This window comes from Marmota monax, unplaced genomic scaffold (assembly GCF_021218885.2).
Source record: "Marmota monax isolate L192 unplaced genomic scaffold, Marmota_monax_Labrador192_F-V1.1 WCK01_AAM20220418_F8-fsc00068, whole genome shotgun sequence".
NCBI classification, from domain to species: domain Eukaryota; kingdom Metazoa; phylum Chordata; class Mammalia; order Rodentia; family Sciuridae; genus Marmota; species Marmota monax.
In genome coordinates, this window is record NW_026692352.1 from 2,477,583 (window position 1) to 2,502,507 (window position 24,925).

Here is a 24,925-nt window from a genome sequence, read left to right on the forward strand (position 1 = left end):
TTAGCCATGACCCCTAAACAGAAAGAACTTCTTGGACAACTGAAACTAGACAATAATGTGTGGATCCTCCACCAACCTCACATGTACAAACCTATATTGACTTACCCACTTTGGGCTACTCAATTCTAAGTTAAAGCCCACAGCACAGTCCAGCCCGCAGCAAGGCCTTACCTGCTGCAGTGGACTCCTCAGAAGTGGCCCCTGAGCCGGTTCCTGTGGCCTTCTCGCTATGAATATGACTGAGGCTCTGGCCCTGATGCAGGAGAAGCCCCCAGAGGAGCCACAGGGCAAGACGAGCGCAAACATCCATGACTCTAGGTCTCAATCCACATGCGCCTTAAGTGGACACCTTGCAATCCCAGAAGCAAAGCCCGGAGTCCGGGAGTGCAGCCGACGGTCCCCAGGCAAGATGCCCTCCCAGGGCCGCAGCTGTCCAGCCACCTGCGGGCCTGCCTCCTCCGACAGTCAAAGGTCAAGTGCTCCAAGTTTGGGCGCGGGAGGAGGACCGGGCCTCTGGTCCAACAGTGGGTCCGCCGGAGCTGCAGCGGCCTGAGCTCGGGCGGTTTCCGGAGAGTTTGGGAAGGGTGGCTGCGGGGCTGCCGTCAGCTCCGCAGCCTGCTACACCCTTGAGAAAGGGGGCGGGCAGGATCTCCCGCGGGTACCGAGGTGGGGGAGGGAAAGAAGAGAACGGGGACACCTGACCTCGCCCCGCGAAGGAGCGGCGAGCAGAAGCTCGGGGAGGGCGTGAGACTCGCAGGCCCCAGCGGGTAGCGGCGTCTCCGGGATCCTAAACCTCCTAGGCCGAGGTCAGCGCCTCCGCCCAGTCCCGTGCCCAGGCAGGCGGCGGTGCCCGGGTCCAGCAGGCATACGCACACCAGCCAGGCCCGGGACAGCGGCTCCTCAGCCGGCGGGCGGCACGGGGCGGGCCCGGGACGGGCGGGGGCGTGCTCTCCCGCAGGCCCGCCCCGCGCCGCCCGGCCCCCAGCGAAGCCCGGGCCCGCCCCAGTGCCAGAGCTTATCCCGGAATAACCTGTTGGAAAAGGCTTCCCGGATCCCCCAGTCCCCGATGGGGTCTCCCGACCCCCCAGCCTATGCTGGTCTCCTCCAGGACCCCGGTCCCAAACCAAAGGTCAGGACCCTGCCTCCCTAGTTCCTCCGGATAGTCTCCCGCGCTAACCGCCCGCCCGCGGGTGGGCCCCTGACACGCAGTTGCTCAGGTAACCCAGGCCTGCGGCGGCGGCGGCGGTAGCTGCCCTGCCCTGATCTCCAGGCCGCGGTGCTGCTCCACTCGCCTCAGCTCTAGAGCCAGGCTGACAGAAGTCCCGACACAACGACAGCACCCATGGAGCCGCCTGAGGCGACAAAAAGACCGTCTGGCTTTGGCCGGGGGGGGGGGGGGGGGGGGCGCGCTACCAGCCCCCCACTCTCAACCGGCCTTTCAGACTCCGCCCTCCAGCCGCTCCTCACAACCAATCAGCTTCCGCCTCTCTGCGACTTGGGAACCCGCGCGCTTCGTCGCCCGTGCGCAGCGGCCCCTGGTGAGCAAATCTAGGTAGTGTAGGCAGGACAAGCTCCTGGGAGGCCCTGCCCCTTTGCAGAGGGTTAGAGAGTGAAGGGAGGACCCACCCTGAGGGAGGCCCATTAGGGCCAGTGAGCATTTACTTTCAGAGGAAATTATGACGAAAGCAAAATGAAATATCCAGACCCTGTATGTAAAATCCCCCTACACATATATTGAGTCTGAGCTAAAAGCGTTCTGAACACACCCTAACTAACCCTCCAAGTTAAGTTGGATGCCCTCGCTTAGCTCTCATAACCCGTTTTCCTACCTGCCTCTCAAACCCCCCACCCCTTGAGGTTTTTGCGGGTATGGCCTGTGGCTGGTTCCTCCCTGCATCTCGCTCTCCCAGCTCTCAAAGTCAGTTGAAAGAAGTGGCAGCGACTTGAGAACCAGTGCCCCAAAGAGAGCCTCATCTGGGCCTCCTTCAACAAAGCCTGCACTTCCTGTTCTTTTCTCAAGCACACTGTCAGCAGATCTTTACTGAAATCTCCTCTGTGCCCTACCCTGTCCTTGGCACCCAAGGCAGAGAAGGGTTTAAGCCCAGTCTCTTCTCTGACTGACAGTGCTAAACCATTCCTGTTTTGAGCAAGCTCTTTGAAGACCAGGACACGGATTTGCCCAACAGCTGCCTGGCTTAAGAGTTAGGCTGTTGATATAAAAATACATGTCTAATGTCATCTATTACTATGCTCCCCACTCTCTTAAGCTCCCATCACACTGAGTTGTTTTGTTGTTGTTTCTGTTTGTTTGTTTGTTTGTTTGTTTCAGTGCTGGGGATCAAATGGTCTTGAGCATGCTAGGCAAGCACTGTACCACTGAACTACATACCCCCAGCCCATGTCCTTCTTTAAGTTTCCCAAACAAAGCCACCTCACAGCATGCATATCTGCTGTAGCTTCTGCAGGGGAGGCTTTTCATATAACTAGGTGGCCTCCCATTCTTCCAGACATAGTTCTATGTCTGAAAGCTTAAAACTCCTACCCTAACCACCCCCTCAAAATCAGTTTGTGGTCAGAGTTGGACCATAGGTATGTGTGCTCTTACCCCCATAGTTAGGAGATTGAATTTTCAGAGGTCATTCTTCTCTGTGACACTTGGATCCAGCCATAGACTTTGCACATATTAGGTGCTCAGTAAAAGTTGGTTGTCATGCATTAGTTCATTTGAGCACTTTTTTTTTTTCTCTCAGTACTAGGGATTGAGCCCAAGGGTGCTCTACCAGTAAGCTACATCCCCAGACCTTTTTAAAATTTTTATTTTGAAACAGGTTCACACTAAATTGCTGAAGCTGGCCTTGAACTTATGATTCTCCTGCCTCAGCCTCCCAAGTCTCTCAGATTGTGCCATGCCTTGCAGATCACTCAAATATTTATTGAATAACAGCTATGTGCCGGAAAATTGGCCATACTAGAAGTCAAACCCATTATCTAGATTCAACTAATCCTAGACTCTGAGCAAGGAGTCTTAAACTACAAAAGGAGCAACTAGGTTATATGATTGAGAGAAGTAAGTGAGAGTAATAGGGAGTAGTGAGGATTGTGGACTGGTGAGCAGACAGGAAGGTAGGACCACTGTTGACCGATTGTAAGTAAGAAGATAGAAATCTGAACTTTTATATGACAAATTCTTTTTGTAATATTGTACAACAAACTACAAAACCCAGGGCTGAGGATGTAGTTCAGTTTAGTGCTTGTGCTTTTCACACACAAAGCCCTAGGTTCAATCCCCAGCACCATGAAAATAAATAAAATATAAAACTCTTTATAGGAATTACTGGGATTATAGGCAAGTGCCATTGCACCCAGCCTAAACTGACTTTCTTTATTAATATCTTTTTTTTAGTTGTATATGGACACAATACCTTTATTTTTGCTTATTTGGTTTTTTTGTGGTGCTGGGGATCAAACGCAGTCCCTTGTGCTGCTAGGCAAGCACTCTACCACTGAGCCATAACCCCAGCCCTAGTATCTCATTCTTAATGTGGATCTCTAGATTTTGAATTTTTACTACTTATTTCCACAAAGAATCATTTAGGTTTGATAATTTTATAAGTACTTTTAAAGAAACAGTGCAAGAGTTTAATAGGTAGTGTTTTTAAGTTACTTAATAAAATTTTTATCCATTTTGAATTGTGTGGGACTCGGTAAATCGAATCATTTCTAATATGCATGGAAGTTTGATTCTTATGTAGTTTTTTATTTTGTGCTTGGCAGGTCATTGAAAACAATTGTTGATTGTTGTAATTTCTTACTGGTCATGTGGCAGGTTTTAGATATCCCTCCTCCATTTATATATTTCATCATTTCTTATGGGGAAAATTGCTTTGTAAAAAAGTGCATGGAAGTTTATTTCACTTTCTTGGGTAATAACAAGTTGCCATCAATTTTTAAGTTTGTAAAGTTTTTTTTTTTTAATCCTTTATATGCCACATCAAACACATCTGCAGCCCAGATTAATCACTCAGACTGCCAGTTTGTTGTTTCCGCTTAAGCCACCTACCTGTGCACTCATTTGGTTAAGAGAACATGCAAGAAAAGAACAAAGCAAAACATGCTTAACCCAATTTCCCTCAAATTTGCATCATTTCTCTTAGCCACTGTGTAATTTCTTTGGGGGTATAAGTCATAACCTATTTGGTACAAAAACCCTGTCTTAGAAGCAAGAAACCAGGGTTACCCTGGTTCACACCAAAACCTTAAACTTCTCAGAGCCTGTTGTATTTCCTATGAGGCTAAAATGGTGTCTAGGAACTAAAAATAGTATTACCAAATGATCCAGCAATTCTACTTTGTGTATATACGTTTGGGCAAAAAATATGAAAGCAGGGTCTCAAATATTTGTATAACCATGTTCATAGCACCATTGTTCATGATAGTGAAAAGGTAGAAGTAATCCAAGTGTCCATTGATAGATGAAAGAATACACAAAATATTTTTATATAAATATAGATATAGATATATACACATATGTGATGAATATTATGCAGTCATATAAAGGAAGGGAATTCTGGGCTGCATAGGTAGCTCAGTGGTAAAGCACTTGCCTAGCACACACAAGCCCCTGGGTTTGATCCCTAGCACTTCCACACACATATACACAAAAAAGTGTTGCCAGGCATGGTGGCACATGCCTGTTATCTCAGCAACTCAGGAGGCTAAAGCAGTAGGATCACAAATTTCAAGGCTGGCCTAAGCAATTTAGTGAGACCCTGTCTTGAAATTTTTAAAGAGCTAGGGCTGCAGCTAGGTGGTAGAATTCTTGCCTAACATGTTCAAGGCCCTGGATTTAATCCCAAGACCACAAAAAAAGTGGTGGGGAAAGGAAATTCTTTATTTATTTTTTTTATTTTTTTAAATAAATCTTTATTTTATTTATTTATTTTTATGTGGTGTTAAGGATCTAACTCAGTGCCTTGTGCATGCAAAGCAAGCACTCTACCAACTGGGCTATATCCCCAGCCCAGGGGAAGGAAATTCTAACACACACTACTTCATGGATGAACCTTGAGAGCAATATACTAAGTAAAATAAGCCAGTCACCAAAAAAATAAAATACTGTGATTCCATTTATATAATGTACCTGGAGAGGTCACTTTCATAGAGACAGAACATAGAATGGTGTTTGTCAAAGGCTGGGAAAAGGGGAGGGGAGGGATAATGGGTTTGGTTTCGGTTTTACAAGATAAAAAGAGTTCTGGCAATTGGTTGTGCAACAGTGTGAATGTACTTAACATGACTGAATTACATACTTAAAAATTACTAAGGAAGCCAAGCATGGTAACACATGTCTGTAATCCCAGATACTCAAAGGCTGAGGCAAGAGGATCACAAGTTTAAGGCCAGCCTTGAAAACTTAGCAAGATTCTATCTCAAAATTAAAAGGGTTGGGGATATAGCTTAGAGAGAAAACACCCTGGGATTCAGTCCCAGTAGGGGAAGTGGAGGGTGGGGAGCCCGTGGTAGATTAAGATTTGAGGATATGATTCAGTGGTAAAGTGCTTGCCTAGTATGCACAAGATTCTGGGCTGGATCCCCAGCACCACAAAACCAGGTGCCATGGCACACACCTATAATCTCAGCTACTTGGGAGGCTGAGGCAGGATTGCTTATGCCCCAAAAGTACTTTCATTTTCTGGTGCTTGGGATCAAACCCAGGGCCTTGTGCGTGCAAGGCAAGCACTCTACCAACTGAGCTATATCCCCAGCCTATATTTTGTATTTTATTTAGAGACAGGATCTCACTGAGTTGCTTAGCACCCTCGCTTTTGCTGAGGCTGGCTTTGAACTTGCAATCCTCCTGCCTGAGCCTCCCTCCTGTGCTGCTGGGTGCCACTGCACCCAACTGGTTTTCTTTTGTTGTTTGTTTTGCCTGGGGATTGAACCCAGGGCCTTGTGGGTACTAGGTGAGTGCTCTACCACAGGACTGCATTCCCAGCCCAAGCCCTACCTGGGCAACATAGTGAGGTCCTGTCTTTAAAAAAAAAAAAAAAAAAAAGATAATAAATTTTATGTTGCATACATTTTACCAGAATTCAAAATAAATGATGTCTAGGAGTCAACGCCATGGACAAGGCAATACAAAGAACATTCTAGTCTCATCTCTACCTCCATGATCATGATATAACATTAGAAAAACCAGTTTCCCTCTGGATCTATCTCCTTAATCATAGAATGAGTTCCTACTAGATTATGGACCCAGTTCAACTTTACTGTTCTACAAGATAGTAAAACCTGAAACATCATGGATCTTCTTGGATCAGAAGCTGTAACTCTAACCTCAGTAACCTTATGGTATGTCCCTGCTTAAGTATAGCCTCTGCAAGAATTCCTCACCTCATTGTAAATATCAGGATGAAACAGAACTTTCTTCCCCACCCACCTCCATACCTCTCATTTATTTCTTCATCATTTTTGGTACCGGGATTGAACCCAGGAACATTTAACCACTGAGCCACAACCCTGGCCCTTTTTATTCTTTATTTTGCGACAGCATCTTAGGGCCTCACTAAGTTGCTGAGGGTGCCTCTGAAGTTGTGATCCTCCTGCCTCAGCCTCCAGAGTTGCTGGCATTAATGTCATGAGCTACCACTCCCATTTCCCCCATCCCTCTCTTTTTTAAACCAATACACCAAGCCTTTACCATGTGCCAAGTATGTCTCCCTTGCATCACTCTTTAGGTTTTTAAGTTTTGGGTTTTGGTTTTGGAGAGGAGTACTAGGGATTGAACTCGGGGGCACTTGACCACTGAGCCACATCCCCAGCCCTATTTTGCGTTTTATTTAGAGACAGGGTCTCACTGAGTTGCTTAGCACCTCGCTGTTGCTGAGGCTGGCTGAACTCGCAATCCTCCTGCTTCAGGCTCCTGAGCTGCTGGAATTACAGGCGTGAGTCACAATGCCCAGCTCCCCAGTCTCTTTTATTTTTTATTTTGAGACAGGGTCTTGCAAATTGCTGAGGCTAGCCTCGAACTTGTGATCCTCCTGCCTGGGACTCCTGAGTCGCTGGGATTACAGGTGTACACTACCATACCCTACCCTTTTTTGTTTGTTTGTTTTTGAGACAGCATCCCCCTAAATTGTCAAGGCTGTTCTTGAATATGTGATTCTTCTGTCTCTGGAATTACAGGTGTGGATCACCTTGCCCAGCTAGATTAAACTAATTCTTATGTCTCCATTCTACTATTTTTAAGAACTTTCACATCATCTATTATCTCATCTCTTCCTCATAGCAACTCTGCTAGATAAAGACAGAGGCTATAATAATTTTATAAATGAAAAAATGAAGCTGAGAAGTGGTAGATTGAAAACCAACTTGCTTTCTCCTCTGAGATTTCCTCCCCATCCTTTAAGTCTCAGTTCAAGTGAAATAAAAACATTCATTTTTTAACCAATGATGACAGTCATGATGAACTAAGGATTACGATTTTAAAACAGAAAGAAAAATAACTCCAAATCATCCCTTCCTTTGGTACCTTCCTGATTTGCCCTGTCTCTCTAGTCTATACCTTAAAGTGCTTAGATAACTAAATTTTGATTATCTAATAAGCATCTCTCTTTTCCCATTAGCCTCTGAACTCATCAAGGACTGCATTTCATTTATCTTTATATTCTCACAGGCTAGGTTGCCCTGTACATAGCTAATACATAAGTGTTTGGCTGAGTGAATGAATGAATTAGGTATGTTCTGTACAGCAGCCTAACTATCCTTCCTTTCATCACAGATTTCTGGTCACCGATAGCTTTCATTTGGAAAATGAAAGAAACTTGGTAGAAGTGTATTCAAGTGGGAAATCTGCTGGAAAAAATTAAGGAATCCCTGAGCTTGGGCTGTGATAATAGTGGTGCTCCCTGGTGTCCAAAAAAGAAAAGTATAGATATCACTCTGAGAAATAGCCTAAGATCTGGCAGGTAGGGAATGAGGAGAGAACTTGGCTTAGAAGCAACAGAGCATCATCTCCCCTTCCAGAATCAGTTCTAGAATCTTACTACCAATGTTAATTTATTCATTTAACAACTACTGAATCAAGCATAGTAGCCCATGCCTGTAATCCCAGCTACTTGAGAGGCTGAGTCCAGATCACAAGTTTGAGGCCAGCCTGAGCAACTTAGCAAGATTCTGTCTCAAAATAAAAAATAAAAATGGCTGAGGATTAGGGGCTGGGATTGTGACTCAGTGGTAGAGTGCTCGCCTAGCATAGGCGGGACCCAGGTTCGAGTCTCAGCACCACATAAAAATAAAGACATTGTGTTGTGTCCATCTACACATAAAAAAATAAATAAATATTTTTTAAAAAAAGAGTTTAAAAAAAATGGCTGGGGATTGGGGTTGTGGCTTAGTGGTAGAGCGCTTGCCTAGCATTGTGAGGCACTGGGTTTGATTCTCAGCACCACATATAATTGAATAAAGTCCATTGAAAACTAAAAAGAAAAATTTTTTTAAAATGGCTGGGGATATGGTTCAGTTGTAGAGTACTCCTGGGTTTGAGGATTGCTACAGGGGTATGTGAAAGGCCACAGTGGGGGGACAAGTAACTACCTAATGCAGTCAAGGAGGCTGTGTGGAAGCATAGATTCTGGGACAGGGGAAGGTGAAGCAAGTGGAAAGTTTCTGGAATCAGACATCTTAGATTCACAACAAAGCTCTGATATATGACTCTGGGCAAGTAACCTCTCTGGCTTCAGTTTCTCTATCTGAAAAAAAGAATTCTGTAAATCTTAGATGACTTCATATATGTAATTAGAACAGTGCCTAGCTTAGCTTTGAATTTGGAAGGAACTAGTCTGTGCTAGGTATTATATTAAACATGCTATAGCAAATCAACATTCAAACTGGGCACAATGGGAATCCCAGCAACACAGAAGGTTAAGGCATGAAGATCAAAAGTTCAAGACCAGCCCCAGCAACTTAGCAGGACCCTATCTCAAAATACAAAATAAAAAGGGTTGGGAATGTATCCCAGTGGTACAGCAATCCCCAGGTGCAATCCCTAGTATCCCAAACAAAACAAAACACCAAATATTTACTAAGCAAAGTATTTATATAATAAAAACACTGTCCTAGGGCTGGGGTTGTAGCTCAGTGGTTGAGCGCTTGCCTTGCATGGCACTGGGTTCGATTCTCAGCACCACATCAAAGAATAAATAAATAAAACAAAGATATTGTGTCCATCTACAACTAAAAAAAAAAAAAGAAAGAAAGAAAAAGAAAATACTTAAAAAAAAAAAAAAAAACACTGTCCTAGGCACTGGGAATATAGCATTAATAAAATAGGCAAAACTTCTTGCTCTCATGGAGCTTACATGTTATCTCATATGATTAATATCCACAGCAATCTTATGATATAGATATAGAGGAAAGAAGAAAATTAAGCCTCTGACAAGTCAAATTTTCCTATCTGTAGGTGTTTTTATTTATAAGGTGAAGATAACATTACCTGCCTAATAGAATTGTTATATTAATAAAAGTGTAAAGCATGTCTAAGTTACTTTATTAAAATATTCCATAACTTGTCCAAGGTCACACAGCAAGTAGAGGGCAAAGATGAACATTAGAGGAGAAATGGAGCAGACAAAGAATACTGAATCAGTTGAGCATCTTAGAGTTGAGTTGTTCTTGGAACACTAGGACTGAGGAAGGAACAATTTTCCAGGGGGGATTATGACAGATGACCTAGGTACCACCCAATTTGGAAAATCTCAGAGATGCAAAGGAGTCCTGGAAGCAAACAGGACAATTATTGTTCTGCCTGCCTGGTAGGAGGGACTCTCCTAGAGGAGAGGCCACTGTCCCATCCCCCACCATCCACTTAGTTCCTTAAGGGAGTCAAGTACAACGGATCAGAAGACATGACTCTAGAACTTTAATTTGTCACTTCCCTTGTTAGTTCTTTCTACTGTCTCCTATCTTTCCTGTCAAAGCCCACAAAATGGTACACTGATCTTATCTTTGGCAGTATCAATAAAGAGGAGTAATAAAAAGGAGACAGCGTTCTACTCCTCAGGCAGGCTGAGAGAAGAAAGAGAAAGGGATCAAGAGGAGACCCAAGTAGGCTGAGTACTTGAAGCCACATCAAAGACAAAGGAGAATGTAGAATTAAGGTTAGCCAAAGGGGCTTGGACCTGAGCTGAGCAGAAGTCCTCAATGGGTCACAGTATTACAGGAGCTGGAGTTCACTGAGACCCATTTAGAAGATATCAGGGCACAAGTGACATCATCTAGGACCTTTCTCCTCCAGCTCTCCCCACCCTGCTCTTTCAGGAAAACTGAATGAGCTTTAACGTTTTGATTTTGAGAGAGAGGGAATTATTGATTAAGGTGGAAAAAAAATTAAAACATTATTTGGACATAAAAATTAATGTTTATTTGTGATACCATTGGACAACTTGCTAGCCATTCTACATGCATTATCTAATCCCCCCAATCTCACAAAGCACTATTTGTCATTTCTATTTTAAAATGAAACTAAAACTGAGAAGTTACCTCTGTTATATGCTCTTGTTGTGCTCTATACTTTTGTATAATTACCTGTTATTTTTATTTGCTTTTTATGGTGCCAGGGATTGAATTTGGGGCTTCACACACATGCTAGGCAAGGGCTATAAACTAAGCTACAAACCCAGCCTTGATTACCTGCTTAAGGTCTGTCTTCTGTGCTAATAACAAGAGGGTAGAGACTTGTCTTGTGTTTTCTTCAGTTCATTACTGGCATGTAAACACTATGCCTGGCACCAAGAAGATTTTCAATAAATATGCATGGAAAAAATGAATGCAAGAGGCCATGTGACTTGTTAAAGGCCATACTGAACATGTTAGTACCAGGATTTGCGTCCTGAAATGTGCGGCTCCAGAACATGTCTATGAACTTTATTTACTCTATCAAGTACTTTCATATATTGTCTCACTTCTAAATGTCCAGGCTTGGTGTCCTTGTCTTCAACTGTTTATGAGTACTCACACACATACTCAAGAACTCATCTATTCAGGAAAAGCTGGGGAGAGAGTAGGAAAAAGAAAGAGCCCATCTGGGATTCTGCCCTTTTCTACCCTCTTCAGCTCAGCATCATCCTTCTCCAATAAGCCCTTGTGGGCAATTTCACCTGCCCTCTCCCTCTCCTCTGATCATAATGGCCTTTCATGTATCTATTGCATGAAAGAGGCTCCAAGGGGCTGAGGCTGTGGCTCAGTGGTAGTGCACTTGCCTAGCACATGTGAGGCACTGGGCTCGATCCCCAACACCACATAAAAAAACAAAGATATTGTGTAAAAAAAAAAAAAGTGGCTCCAAATCACCTGGACTCTGCTGGACTCTGATGATTCTGTCTTGCCTGTCAAAGCAAGTGTTTACATATATTAGTAACTTATTAAAGCAATTTAATTCCACAATGTTTACTGAAAAAAAAATGTGTTCTTAAGCCTGCTTATGCCAGGCCCAATGAGTAGACACAAAGATGAATCAGACACAACCTCAAAGGAGGAGGAGGAGGAGACAGACATTAGGCTCTGATATAATTTACTACAACACAAAACATGATGACCTAAGTGGTATTAACCTATGAGCAATGTGCTATATGAATAAACCTTAATTGTTTAATTATTATTCTGAAGAGTGCATCATAGAAGGTCAGAGCTCAAAGGTATCATCTAGTTCAAACCCTTGTTTTCTTGTGGAGGAGTCTGAGACCTAGAAAGGTAGCGCTTACCTAAAATCTCACCAGTCTATCCAGCTGAGCTAAGACTAGACTTCAAGGTCTTCTGAAGCCCAGCCCTGGGCTCTTTCCTCCTCTGATAACTTCATCTGCAACAGTCTCTTAACCCACCAGACCATGAGATCCTCAAGGCAGGTTATCCCTCCTGAATTAGGGCAAGGCAAGCCCAATACAGTCAGAAGCTCAGGAAGTACACTCTAACCTATGGATGACAATTCAGTCTTTTTTGTTTTATTTTTGGTAGGGAGGATTGAACCTGGGGACATCTACCACTGAGCCACATCCCCAACTCTTTTTATTTTGAGAGAGGGTCTTGCTAAATTGGCCTCAAACTTTCAATTCCCCTGCCTCAGTCTTCCAGGATCACAGGAATGCATGACCACTGGACCCAATCCAGTTTTCTAATCTACTTCACCTTATGTGCACTCTGCCTGCGCCACTTTGCTTCTAAATTGATTTTCAAATATGTTTTGCAGGAAACTTTTTTTTTAACTCTTTAACCAGAACAACAGTATATAAATCAGATAACAGCAAATTTTGTCTAAAGGAGAGGAGTCCAAAGCCCCACTATTTTCCTACTCTCAAATCTTGGGAAAGGAACTCTAAGGAACACGGCTCAAAAGCAAAAGTCACCCTTTTTCTAGTACATAATGTTTAATGGCTTCATAGAAGTCATTTTAATGTGTGATCGCCTCTGAACCCTGTCATTTATGGGACAATCTTTCTTCATCCATTAATGTGCTTTCAGCAGGGTATGAAGGGGGATGAAATTTTCCCCTAGTCTTTCCTGCCCTCCCCTCCCCACAGAAAGGAGTTTGTCTCAAAGGCGATAAGGACCAAAGAAGGGAGCAACTCCATACTCTGCCAGGAGAAGGACCTTGGAGACGAAATTCATCCACTTAAGAATTATTTACCAGTCTGAGTCTGACAGAGCCTCTAACTTCATTTCCAATAAAGTAGCCAGGCAGTGACAGCAGGGCTTTTACACCCATTCTCTGTTGTTTTCACAACCACCAGATAAGGGACAAATTATTCTATTTTACCAAAGACAGAATTGAGGCTCAGAAAAGATAAACTACGTATTCCCGGGATTGACTAGACTCTTCATTTGGAAAGCCTCTGGAAGTCAGGCACCCTGTCTTGAACGCTGATTTTTCTCCACTACACCTGGCAGAGAGCTCTGCACATGGTGGGCGCTCAATACGTTGGCTCCGCGCTCAAGACCTGGGAGCATAAGCACCAGAGGGCGCCCATGAGTTCGTCCGCCAACCCGCCGCCCCCGGGGCCCATGCCGGACCTCAGGCCTGGGTGCGGTTCTTCGGCGCCAAGCAGCTAGCGCGCCCCAAGCGAGAACTGGGAGCAGGGGGAGCCCCATGATCTCCGTCCGCCCCGCCCCCCTCTTCCCCAGAGTTCGGCGGCGCCGAGCTGATGGGTGCGGAACAACGACACGACATCCTGTTTTTGGGGCCCGCAGCTCCGCCTGTGCCTCTGCTGATCGTGTCTTTCCCCGGGGTGCTGACGCCAGCTCCGCTTTCCCCAGTCTCCCCACCCTCCCCAGGGGTCTGGGGCCTTCCCACTGCTGAATCACCACCATCCCGCACTCCCCTGAGGCTCAGGGTAGGGGTGGGGACTGCCCCAGGCTGACCCATTATAGTTATACTCCAGCCAGCCTCGGCCACGGCTGGATCCCTGGCTTGGCTGAAGGCGCCAGGCCTAGGGTGCCTTTTCACCATTTCCCCGAAGGTTGGTGGGGATGAGACTCACGGGAAGAGAACGAATGCCTAGGTCTAGCTTAGGAACTCTGCGGGGACGGGGTAACCAGAAGGCGGGGAGACCTGACCTTGAGAGGCCTGACCTGAAGGGTCTCAGGGGAACAGGCTGGGGACTGAGGCAAGTGGGAAGCCCAAGACTAAGTCGGGCGCGAAGACAGAGGACACTCGGGTGCAAGGGTGAGGGGGAACGCGCCCGCGGACTTCCTGGTCGCGCCCCGCCCCAGCCTGGCCCGCCCCCGCGCCCCGCCCCGGCCCACCGGCCCGCCCCCCCCACTTCCTCCGGCCTCCCGCTCTCACTTCCTTCTCGAGCCCGGAGCCGCTGCCGCCGCCCCCAGGTCCCCCGCTGCGGGGAGGGCACCAGGTGAGGCCCAGCCTGGGCCGGCGGGCAAGGGTCCTGGGGAGGGGAGCCTGGACCGGCCGGGACCCCGCGCGGGCGCGGGCTCTAGAAGTTTGCCTGCGGGAGGCCGCCGGCGGGAGGTTCTAGGCTCACTCCAAGTTGGGCGGGCGCGGCCAGCCGGGCGGGGCGAGGACCCAGCCACTTGGAGTCGGTGGCGGTTCGGTGAGGGTGGGTTTCCAGGGGCGATGCCGGCTTGCAGAAGCCGCGAGAGACCCCTGAGGTCGGAGAGTCTCTGGCTCCGCGACAGAAGATTTTGAAGTGACAAAGGTTGGAGCTGGGAGTTGGGATTCAGAGGTGGTGTGTCCTCAAAAGTTGTGGGGAGTGTTCAGAAGTGTGAGGGGAGAGGGTCTCTGGGACGGAGAAGGCGCTCCCTCTGCTCTGGCAGTTGACATTTGTAAGGCTGAGATGGGGGCGGTGTATGGGGCCTCTGAAGCCCGACACTGCTGGGAAAGAGCTTTCTCCCTGGAAGATCCGATGCCAATTCAGACTCACTCTGAGGATGCAGCCTAGGGGGTCCCCTGCACTCAGGACGACCCTGCCCTCAGCTGCAGCTCCGCTGGCCCCATTCCTTTTCTGTTTTTCCGAACCCCAACCTCTCCATCCCTGGAGCTAAGCAACAGGTTCTTATTGTAGTAAGCAAACATGTGCTGTGCCTAGTTCACCTAAACGTAGCCTTGCACTTTTGGCGATAAACTGAGGAAGGAAAGGGCCTGCTTTAGTCCTGTGACTGGAGGTGGCAGAACTCATTCAGGACTGATAGTCACTGACAAGTTATAGGTCTCTAGCCTTAAGGAACGATTGGGAATCATCTCCTAGGCTTTTCCCTCCTTAGTTCCCGAATTCTACATATACTGTCTTCCTGCACCCTTTCTTTAGGGCCTACCCACTTTCATCCTCTTCAGTCTCTTCCCCTACACACACAGATATGCCAAGGCCCAGACCTTACTCTTAGCATGTCCCTCTGTTCATCTTGGTTTCCTACAGACTCCCTCTTTACTTTTCTTCCCAACTTCTGGCAGCCACACCTTTCACCTCCCTCATTGCTCTTGATCTCTCAGCCTGCACCTTCTGTCTGTCTCCTTCCGTTTCAGCTACTTATCTCCAGCTTCAGGATCAGGAACTACTGTAGAAAATTAGGCAAGTTTGAGAGACTTTCAAACCTCCCTGTCTTGGAGAGACAGGCTGCAGTCTCCCAATGATAGAGATGATTAAAAGGGCTAGAAATCTGTGTGTGTGTGTGTGTGTGTGTGTGTGCGCGCGGGCGCGCACACGCACATACAAGTGCCTGTGTTTCTACGTCTTTATCTTGGCGACAAAATAACTGCCTTCACCCTTGAGAGCCCAGAGCAGAAGCCAGCAGAATAGAATGAAGGGAACCTGCAGTGGGTGACATTGTGGTTAGGCAGGAGGAAGCAGTCTATAGCAGTCAGGGGAGGGTGACACAGGAATAAGACTGGTGAGAGAGGCCATGGGAAATCAAAATCACCCCAACCCTGGGGTGCTCTACCAATAGGCCATGCCTGGCAACTGAGGGATAACCTAAACTTTGACTTTCAATACTTACTGGTTCCAACACCAACCAATGGGGAGAATGGGACAAACCAGTTAGTGTGATGGAAGAAAAGGGAGGGGGCAAAGGCAGGATTCTGGAGAGAAGACTGCAGCTGGTTTAACTTCAGTCTTGTTTTTTTATTTCAAATCAAGAAAAGAAGGATGTAATGCAGAGCTGTCTGCCCCCTCTTCACTGCTGTCCAGGCTGGGTACCCATGGTCCTGGTCTGTATCAGGATATTGGTAACCAGGAAGCCCTCTGGGGTTCTGCTAACCCTTTTTCCTCCAGGCATCTTTAATATTCCCCCTCTCACCTAGGACCCTCTTCTCTCACAGGAATTTCTCCCAATTCTGATTTTAGTCCCTCCTATTTCTAAAAGTGCTTGTCTCCATTCTTGAGCTCCTTCCGCAAGCCTTTGGGCTGCATGCTGAGAGATCTTTTTCTTTCTTCCTCCTCCAGTCTTCTGTGTTTATTAGAAATATACTCTCTACTAGAAAAAAAGAGAAGTGGAGAGGACCAAGTGCTACATTTTGGAGATCTCTCAAGCACAGCTATATTTAAGCATAGCTATCTTCATTCTCCATCTTGTCCTCTCCCGTCTCACAGTTGTCCCTCTTCCATAAGTTGTTTTTTCCAGTCCGGCCCTTCTACCCACCTGTCTCTCTTACTCTTATTTCTGGGAGGTACAGAGGTTTGGTCCCAGGAAGAAATCCAAGGCTTAGGGAAGGATGTGCATACAAGGCACTTTCCTAGCATCACAGCTCAATAAAAATCTCTAGAAGTCCTGATCCCTGGCCCGGAAAGCCAGTATTTGTTTTAGTATACTGCTTAACTAAGCAACCTACAGGATTGTGAGGGTAAAGATAGTATGGAAGAGACTCTCTTCCAGGCAAGATCTGGCCCCACTGAAAGTTTGAGCTAATTGCAAGAAAATCATGACTCGAAAAATATGACCAGGAAGTGAGGGATCTAAGTGGGAAAATACTATGAGGAAGGAAGTACAACTTAGGAAGTTACTATTGAGGTCATAGTTAAAGAAGTATGAATGGTCAATGCTGTGACATGAAAAGAAGTAGTGGTGTGACATTGTCATGGATCCTGGTTGAAAATCTGGAATTTAGATAGTTGTCTCTGGCAAGATGTTGGGGCAGATGAGATGGTTGGTATGAACTTTTAGGAGATTATGAGCAGAAGGATATGCGAGGTTGTGGCTATAGTGAGACAATTGGAAAGATATTAGGATGATGGTAGCTGGGGAACTGGGAATAAGAAGGGATTCCAGGCTCAAACTAGAGGCCCCTCTCTATATATACATTGTTGATCATTAGAGATAAGGTTTGTAGGGGTCCGTGAGAAGAGTTAAGAAGGGAAACCAAAGACAAAGCCTAGGCCACCTCCCCAGATCAGACTGGTTTTCCTGTCCAGGGTCCAGCTTCCTCTTTTGTCCTCATCTCAAATGGGGGAGGGCATCTCCCCAGGAACTAAGGGCAGAGGAGGAGCTTCTTAGCTAGGGCAGGGCTGGCTGGCCAGTAATGTTAGTGCTAAATCATAAACACTGCATGTTGGGCTAGGCATGAGGACCTGGAAACTTAGAAGCAAAAGTGACTCAGAAATATGTCAACCTGACTCCTTTGGACCATAGTAGGGCCATCCTAAATGAAGTCAGAGAGATTGTGGGACCCTTCAGTTTAGAGGAACAGTTCTGAACTTCTCTTTGTGGAACTAACATCAGGCTAGAGATTAGGAGACCCAAGTCCTTGTCCTGGATTTGCAGCCAACTCTCTGTATAACCCTGGTCAACTTAGTTTCTCTTGGCTCTGTTTCAACATTAAGGAGTTGCATTATCAATACTTCCAAAGGGCACAGAGAATACTGATAGCTTGGAGACTCTCTCCCCTCCATGAAATTCCTAATTGCAGTGCCCCCACTCTGGCCACTCCTGTCCCCACCATCCTTGATATAATAGGCCTTCTCCAAAACACAAGGATTGCTATAAGTTAAGAGCTAAGAAGAAGGGAGAGTGTTGGGGATTTTGCCAGGGGCAGCAAGATTGGGGAGTACCCTGTCCCCACTCTGCCCCACTGATGGTGGAAAACTGATGCTAGAGTTTCCTCCCTGATGTTATTTTCCCTTGTGGAAACCCCCACAGGCCTTCAGTGAGGCTGATGGGCCTGAGCAGCCCTAGGTTTCTCTCTGGGTATTTTCAGGTGGGGGAGGCAGGCTTGGGAGAATGGCACTTCTGTATAGCCTCATGTGAAATGAGCAAAGGCAAAGGAAGTGCCATTTCACAGGTCTTTCATGGGGCTCAGGGGCTGCTGGGGTGCTGAGCCACTGCTAGGCTGGAGGAGGAAGCCAGTGTGTGAGCATTTCTCTATGCTGCTTGGTGTGGGAGGGAGCTCCCCCAGCCAGAGCTGTCCTAGCCCTAGGGTTCACCCTTTGTGGAACACCTCAGGTTCCAGGATGGCCAGGGAAAATGGGAAGGATGGAGACTTATGTAAGGGTCCTACAGCCTTCTTAGCAACAATTGTCCTGTTTCCTGTATCTAGCCCCTAGTGATGGCATCAAGTCTCTTCTTACCCTACCTGACCTAGTGCAGGATTTATGCAGAGGCTGAAGGATAGAGAATGGCGATAGCTTGAGAATCCTCCCGCATGGATTTTTTTTTTTTTTTAAGCCTGGGAACTAAGCTCTCTGTTCTTCCTTGCTAGTGGGGAGAAGGGGAAGAAAGAGAGACTCAGCCCTTGGCCTGGTCCCAGCCCCACACTGACCTCATGTCTCCCCCTAGCTTCTTCCTCCCAGCCCAGCTGCAGCCAGCTGCACCCTGTGGGCCTCCTTGTATTACCTCTCTCCCCTCCCTTCAAAACAAATAAACAGGGGCTGGGGATGTGGCTCAAGCAGTAGCGTGCTCGCCTGGCATGGGTGCGCCCTGGGTTCGATCCTCAGCACCACATACAAACAAAGATGTTGTGTCTGCCAAAAACTAAAATGTAAATAAAAATATTAAAAAATATTTTAAAAAAAAAACAAATAAACAAACAAACAGACTTACGGGCCTTTCCAACAGTTCCTCTACCCCTTGCCTATATTTGACCAAGGGTCTTTAGATATTCCAATCCAGTTCTTATCCTTTTGGATTTGGACAGGACATTTTTTCCTACCCATCTTCCTCATCCCCTCTGAGCTAGCTCTGTTTGCTTCACCCCCTTGCCCTTCCAGCCAGGGACAAAGCAATATAACTTGTGTATGTTACCCTAACTTCATGCTCCTCCGGGTGAGAAAGAAGTTGGCTACCTTTGTCCTGCATCCTTTGAGCACAGAGGCTCTCCTTGTTCCCAACATCAATGTCTGTGAATTGATGGGGTAGGAGGTGTGTGTCAGCCTGTAGCTTTTGCTCAGCCTTCTGCTGGATTTCAGCAAATAAATGAAATACAGATTTCCCTCCCTATGAGGCATCAAGTTATTTCAGCAAAATGAATAAAACAGTCAGTCAGTACTGGGAATGGTAAGGCAGGAGAGGAGGTTGCTATAATCTAGAGAAACTGAGGAGCAGAACTGGGCTTTGATGGACAGGAAGAATCTGAAGACGGTGAGCAGCATTCCAGGAAGAGGTATTCTTGTGTGCAGAGTCATTAAGGACAGATTGAGCCCATTCATTTATTTACTGACAGCCACTGTGCTGTGTTCAGCTCAGGGAGACAGAAATCAGCCAGGACCTTGCCCTCTAGGCCCTCTAACAACAAGAGATAAGATTCAGATCAGCCTGCATGTGATACAAGAATAAGAGAGACAGGGACCAGACTTTGGATAGGATAAGTCACTTGTGACTTGGGTAATTCACAAAAACTTTGCTGGAGGAGGTGGCAGAGTGCTTGGCTCCGTATCACTACTTTGTTTTGGGGAACAAAATATAGAGGCCACCTCATAGAGGATCGTGGTAGTATGGCCAGAGCTGAGGGTTAGGATGCCCAGAGATACATTAGAGTTAGAATGAGATTCAAGAGGGCTGCAAAGGAGAACCCCGTGTAAGAGAGGCAGTCTAGAAAGCCCATTGCCTCTACACTTGCCCATTCTAGAGCCAATTCCTCCCCTCCCCCATCCCAGTTGGGACACTTCCCCCTGCTCTAACGGCCACAGAGATCTGGCAATCAGGCAAACATCAGTGCTTCCTTTTCCTCCCAGCTTCTGTGCCTGTCCGGGCCACACCCCAAGCCCAGGGCCTACTGGGTGCAGGCTGGGCTACAGGGAACACCCTCCTAGGGTTGGCCATGCATGAGTTATGCTCCCATGGACTCCCTGCTGGAACCAATTCAGGCAAATACTAGGGAGAGAGGTTTTTGCTTATCCTAGTCTTAACTTTTAGGTGTCATTGCTCTCCAGTAAGATTTCAGCACTATGGTTTTGGCTGAGATGGGGCAATCCAATCCTGGTTTCTGGAGGGATCTATCCAGATCTCAGTAAAGAGGCAGGTGCAAACAGATCAAAATGCAGTAGTTGTACACTGTTGTATATGCAGCCCTATATTCACAGCTTTTTTGCAGTTGAAAGAAGACCAGCCTCCAGCATTGGAGGGGCATTCATAGCTGAGTAACTTATGTATGACTATTGGAAAAGGAGAATCACATGAGTCAAAGCAGGGTTAAAAGGGTTGGCCATTATATGGAAATTCAAAGATGAATTCAGTAGCCTCATGGGATGGTGAGATTTAAGCTAGTCCTTGAGGAGTCAGGAAGAATTTTTTTTTCCCCCCAGTACTGAGGATTAAACCTAGGGGTGCTTAACTACTGGGTCACATCCCCAGTCCTTTTAAAAATATTTTATTTAGAGACAGGGTCTGCTGAATTGCTAAGTGCTTTGCTAAATTGCTGAGGCTAGGCTGGCTTTGAACTCATGATCCTCCTGCTTCAGCCTCCCAAGCTGCTGGGATTACAGGCATGTGCCACTGCACCCAGTTTAAGAGTCAGGAAGATCTGTGCAAGGGAAAGGGAATGGCAACAGGGGGGAAAAAAAGTTTAAAAGTTCAAAGGCAAGAATTATCCTGGTTTGTCTGCAGAAGTCACTGAAGACATCTTGGGTATGAGGAGCTGGGAATTCACACTTGGAAACTACCTACATTGTATACACATTGTATATTAACGCACTTAATTCTTATAGTAACCCTATAAGGTTTATACTGTTGCTACTGCACTTAAAAGATAAAGAAATTGAAGCTTAGAGAGACAAATCTTTGTATGTCTAGGGTCATATAAGATAAGAGGTAGAACTAGGCTTTAAACCCAGGTCTATATGCATCCAAAACTCCTTTCAGAGTTTGAAGAACTCTGAATGACAAAATGAAGGACCAGGCATGACCTGAATTAAATTTGGAAAAGCCAGAACAAGTCCTTGTAGTTTAGCTAATACATACATCTACAAACATCAATTTATTTATTAAATGAAGATTTTTTTTTTTTTTAATGCCACTTAAAGTCAACCCTAACCCCAGGAGGGCTACTCTTGATTTAGCATCCTACAGCATTGACATCCCTTCCTTTTTGGCATACATTAGACCCTACCTTTTAGCATATGCACTCCTTAAATGGGCTAGGGGAACTTATTCAATCCAGTTCCGGCCAAAGGGTTTCTGAGAAAAGGGTTGTCCTGGGAGAGAGGATGAGGTTCTGAACTAAATGTGAATAGGGAAAATTGGGCTGCTGCCACTGCTCAAACTTATGCATACTCAATGCTTCCTGCCTCTTGGGATGAAAGGCTTTGTTTCTGTTACCTCCTGTGTGTACAGTACATTACAGTTTACAGAGCATATTCATTATCATGCTTAGGATTCTCCATGCATCCTCCTGAGGCTGGGAGGTCAAATATTATCACTCCTGTTGTAGAGATGAAGAAACTGAGGCTCCAGGAAGGGAAGTCACTTATTTGCTCAAGGTCACATAGTTAGCTGGTTATGGGTAACTTGGAGACTATGTGATTCATTGAGGAAAACAGTCTTTTAGAGTACAAAACTGGGCTTGTGTCCTGGCTCCCATACTAACTGTGTGACATTGGGTTACTATAACTGCTCTGAGTTTGTTTCCTCTGTCAGTAGAACCAAGTGACATTGTACTGTATAAAGCCCATGTTAGGGCTTTTTATGAAGGGTCAAGGAGGTCAGATTTAGGTATCTGGTGCTCTTGGCCTTATACCACACCTTGTTTTGGATACTACCTCATTCATAATCCATTTCCGGTGTCAGTCGTTTCCTCACTGGCCCGGAAGCTACCCTCTCCCTCCCTGCTCCTTTGAGGGCCGATTTACTGATTGTTGGTTGATAACTACATCCCTAGAGAGCCATTTGTACTTTCAGTCTCTTGGGGCTTATAACTGCTGGCCAGAGTTCCCTCCTTGCTTTCCTGCCTGGGCCATCCCATTGCTAGGCTTGTGGGAGAGAGTTCTCAAAGGCCACACCCACTCCCCTACTCTATGTGGAACTGGAAGATTACAGGCCCAGGAGTTCTGCTATAAAACGCCAGGGCCTCCAGATAATCCAGTGGGCACAAGTAGTAGCACCTACTCCTACTGCCTTTTGTCACAAGCATTTTCGGCTGTTTCCAGGAAAGGGAAACTGGGGCCCAGAAAGGTGTCTCATGTTTGGTTGCAGTGAGTCAGGAGACCTAGGGCTAGAACTTAAGTCTCTGGACTTCCACTCTGAGATTCTCTCCACTGCCCTAGAGGGCCCTTGGTTCCTTTCTTGACCCATTTTCTGAGGATTTCTACCTAGATGTCCTGAGGCTGAGCAACATACATACTCTGATGCAAATAAGGTGGAAATACTGTCAGTGTTAACCAGAGAGGCAGCCTTATAAAAGTCAAACCATTTCTTTCCCAACTGGTCCCAGGGGAAACTGGCCTAAAAGAGAACTGGGACTAAGTCCTTTGTCCTTTTTCCAGCCCCCACACCACCAAAGTTCCTTTTCTACTTTGCAGTAGACAGACAGACAGACACACACACACACACACACACACACTGTCTGATTTTTGAGACTTTTGAACTGAGAGATCAAATGTTGGGATCCATATTTTGTAGACTCTGTAGTAGATCACTACAGTACTAGTGTATTGTACCCTCCTTTGTTTGTGCTACCTTGGGAAAAATAAAAATAGCTGATATTTATTGACCAGGTACTATTCTAAATGCTTTACGATTTCTAAAATAGGCAAATGTGATGGCACCATACTTGTAATCCCAGTGACTTGGAGGCTGAGGCAGGGATATCACAAGTTCAAGGTCAGCTTCAACAACTTATCGAGATCCTGTTTCAAAATAAAAAGGACTGGGGATGTGGCTTAGTAGTAGAGTGGCCCTGGGTTCAATTCCCAGTACTGGGAGGAGAATACACACACTCACATACACAAACGTATATATAAAACTCACATTAACCAATGACGTTATTATTTTATCCCCACATTACGGATAAGAAAAAGAGGCATAGAGGGGCTAAGTGGTTTGTCCAGGGTCACAGCTAGAAAAGAGCAGAACCAGGATTTGACCTTAAATTATCCTAATATCATTGCTGATGTGTTTCCCACCACATTACATTGCTTTTTTGTAACATGTTGCTGGATATTGCTCATTTGTATCTCTCTTTCTCTCTCTAATTGGGGATAATGTCAGGTTGAGGAAGTAGGAGCTGGTTTCTGTGTGTAGGAGCAGGGGGGGCACTGGTTGGCCTATTGGGTCCACCTTGGCCTGGGTGAGCACATGAGAATACCTGGTGTTCCCAAGCAGAGTTGGGCAGGGCCCAAAACACATTTCTTGTGTTTTATTTAGAGACAGTGTCTCTCTAAGTTGCTTAGGGCCTCACTAAGTTGCTGAGGTTGGCTTTGAACTTGTGATCTTCCTGTCTCAGCCTCCTGGGCCACTGGGATTAAAGGAGTGTGCCACCACGCCAAGTCCTATGGTCTTCTTTAAGGGTCACAAGGGAGTCCTTTGTCTGAGGACAGATAAGGTGCCAAGGCAAAACTGGTGCAAGGGGGCAGGTGCAGCCTCCAAGCAGAATGCCATTCTTCTTCCCAACAGGTAGAAGCCTTCTTAACCAAGTGTCCCTCTCATTTCTCCATAGGTCACTGCATCCAGAGGGGCCCAGAAGAGGCAGGAGGCACTGCCTCCACTACTATAGCTTTATCCACAATGCAGAGCATCAAGTGTGTGGTGGTGGGCGATGGGGCTGTGGGCAAGACGTGCCTGCTCATCTGCTATACAACTAATGCCTTCCCCAAGGAGTACATCCCCACAGTGTTCGACAATTACAGTGCCCAGAGTGCAGTTGATGGGCGCACAGTGAACCTGAACCTGTGGGACACTGCGGGCCAGGAGGAATACGACCGCCTCCGCACACTCTCCTACCCCCAGACCAACGTCTTTGTCATCTGTTTCTCCATTGCCAGTCCACCCTCCTACGAGAACGTGAGGCACAAGTGGCATCCAGAGGTGTGCCACCACTGCCCTGATGTGCCCATCCTCCTGGTGGGCACTAAGAAGGACCTGAGATCTCAGCCTGATACCCTACGGCGCCTCAAGGAGCAGGGCCAAGCGCCCATCACACCTCAGCAAGGCCAGGCACTGGCCAAGCAGATCCATGCTGTGCGCTACCTCGAGTGCTCTGCCCTGCAGCAGGATGGCGTAAAGGAAGTGTTTGCTGAGGCTGTCCGGGCTGTGCTGAACCCCACGCCAATCAAGCGTGGGCGGTCCTGCATCCTCTTATGACCTTGGCCCTCAGCTTGGAGGCTGCCCCTGACCCCCCACCAGTTGTGCCTTGGCGCCTTGTCTGCCCCCAGCTGTGCCTTAAGGACTAATTCTGGCACCCCTTGCCAGGGGGCTTCCTGAATACCTTTTTTTCCTTAAGGAGACCCATGGGAAATGGACTTTGGGTCCTACCCCACTCTGCTTGAGAACACCAGGTATTCTCATGAGCTCACCTGGGCCAAGGTTGACCCTCCCCAAGAGGCCAACCCAGTGTCTCCACCTCTCACATTTTCTGCTACTGACCAGTCATCCAGCTTTCCACAAAGTTGTTGCCTATTGTGGTGCCTCCTCTCAGGTTAGGGGCTGTCAGCCATCTCTAACCTCTGCCCTTGCTGCTCTTGGAATTGCCCCCCAAGATGTCTTCTCCCTCCCCCAAGGAAGGAGCCACAGAATCCTGAGAAGATAAATGTGTCCTAACCTGCCCCCATGTGCCCAGGCCTTATGCATTTGCTGACTGACTCAGCCCCCATGCTCCTGGGGGCCTTTCCTACCCCCAACAGCATCAATAAAACCTCCTGTCTCCAGTGGCCCTGGCTCCTCCCTGTGTGCTGGGCATTAGGGGGTGGGCATGGACTAGGGCTCCCCAGAGACTGGGAGGCTTTTGTTTCCTTTAAGAGGGGACAGGAGACAATAGGCTTCATTGTGGTCCCCCACCCCGCCC

At 46.7% G+C, this 24,925-nt stretch overlaps 2 protein-coding genes across 5 annotated transcripts in view; one reads left to right on the plus strand and one right to left on the minus strand.

Annotated features, from left to right (window-relative positions):
- Positions 1 to 24,925, minus strand: part of Stim1 (stromal interaction molecule 1) — a 258,583-nt gene that overhangs the window by 219,296 nt on the left and 14,362 nt on the right. For 2 of the 4 annotated variants that reach the window (XM_046441801.2, XM_058578504.1), the window contains exon 1: positions 172 to 928. The exons of 1 other annotated variant lie outside the window; for it this stretch is intronic. In XM_046441801.2, the coding sequence (XP_046297757.1) occupies positions 172 to 310 (139 nt within the window). In that variant the 5' untranslated portion in view covers positions 311 to 928. Of the gene's footprint in view, positions 1 to 171; positions 929 to 24,925 lie in introns of those variants that run through there. One more of the 4 variants, XM_046441803.2, reaches the window with a different exon arrangement.
- On the plus strand, positions 13,800 to 24,791 carry Rhog (ras homolog family member G). The gene is made up of 2 exons (XM_046441818.1): positions 13,800 to 13,898; positions 23,582 to 24,791. Exon 2 carries the CDS (start codon positions 23,650 to 23,652, stop codon positions 24,223 to 24,225), a length of 576 nt encoding a protein of 191 aa, XP_046297774.1. The 5' UTR covers positions 13,800 to 13,898; positions 23,582 to 23,649; the 3' UTR covers positions 24,226 to 24,791.

Coding starts and splice junctions, on each gene's coding strand:
- Rhog (XM_046441818.1), top strand. CDS start 23,650: ATGCAGAGCATCAAGTGTGTGGTGGTGGGCGATGGGGCTGTGGGCAAG.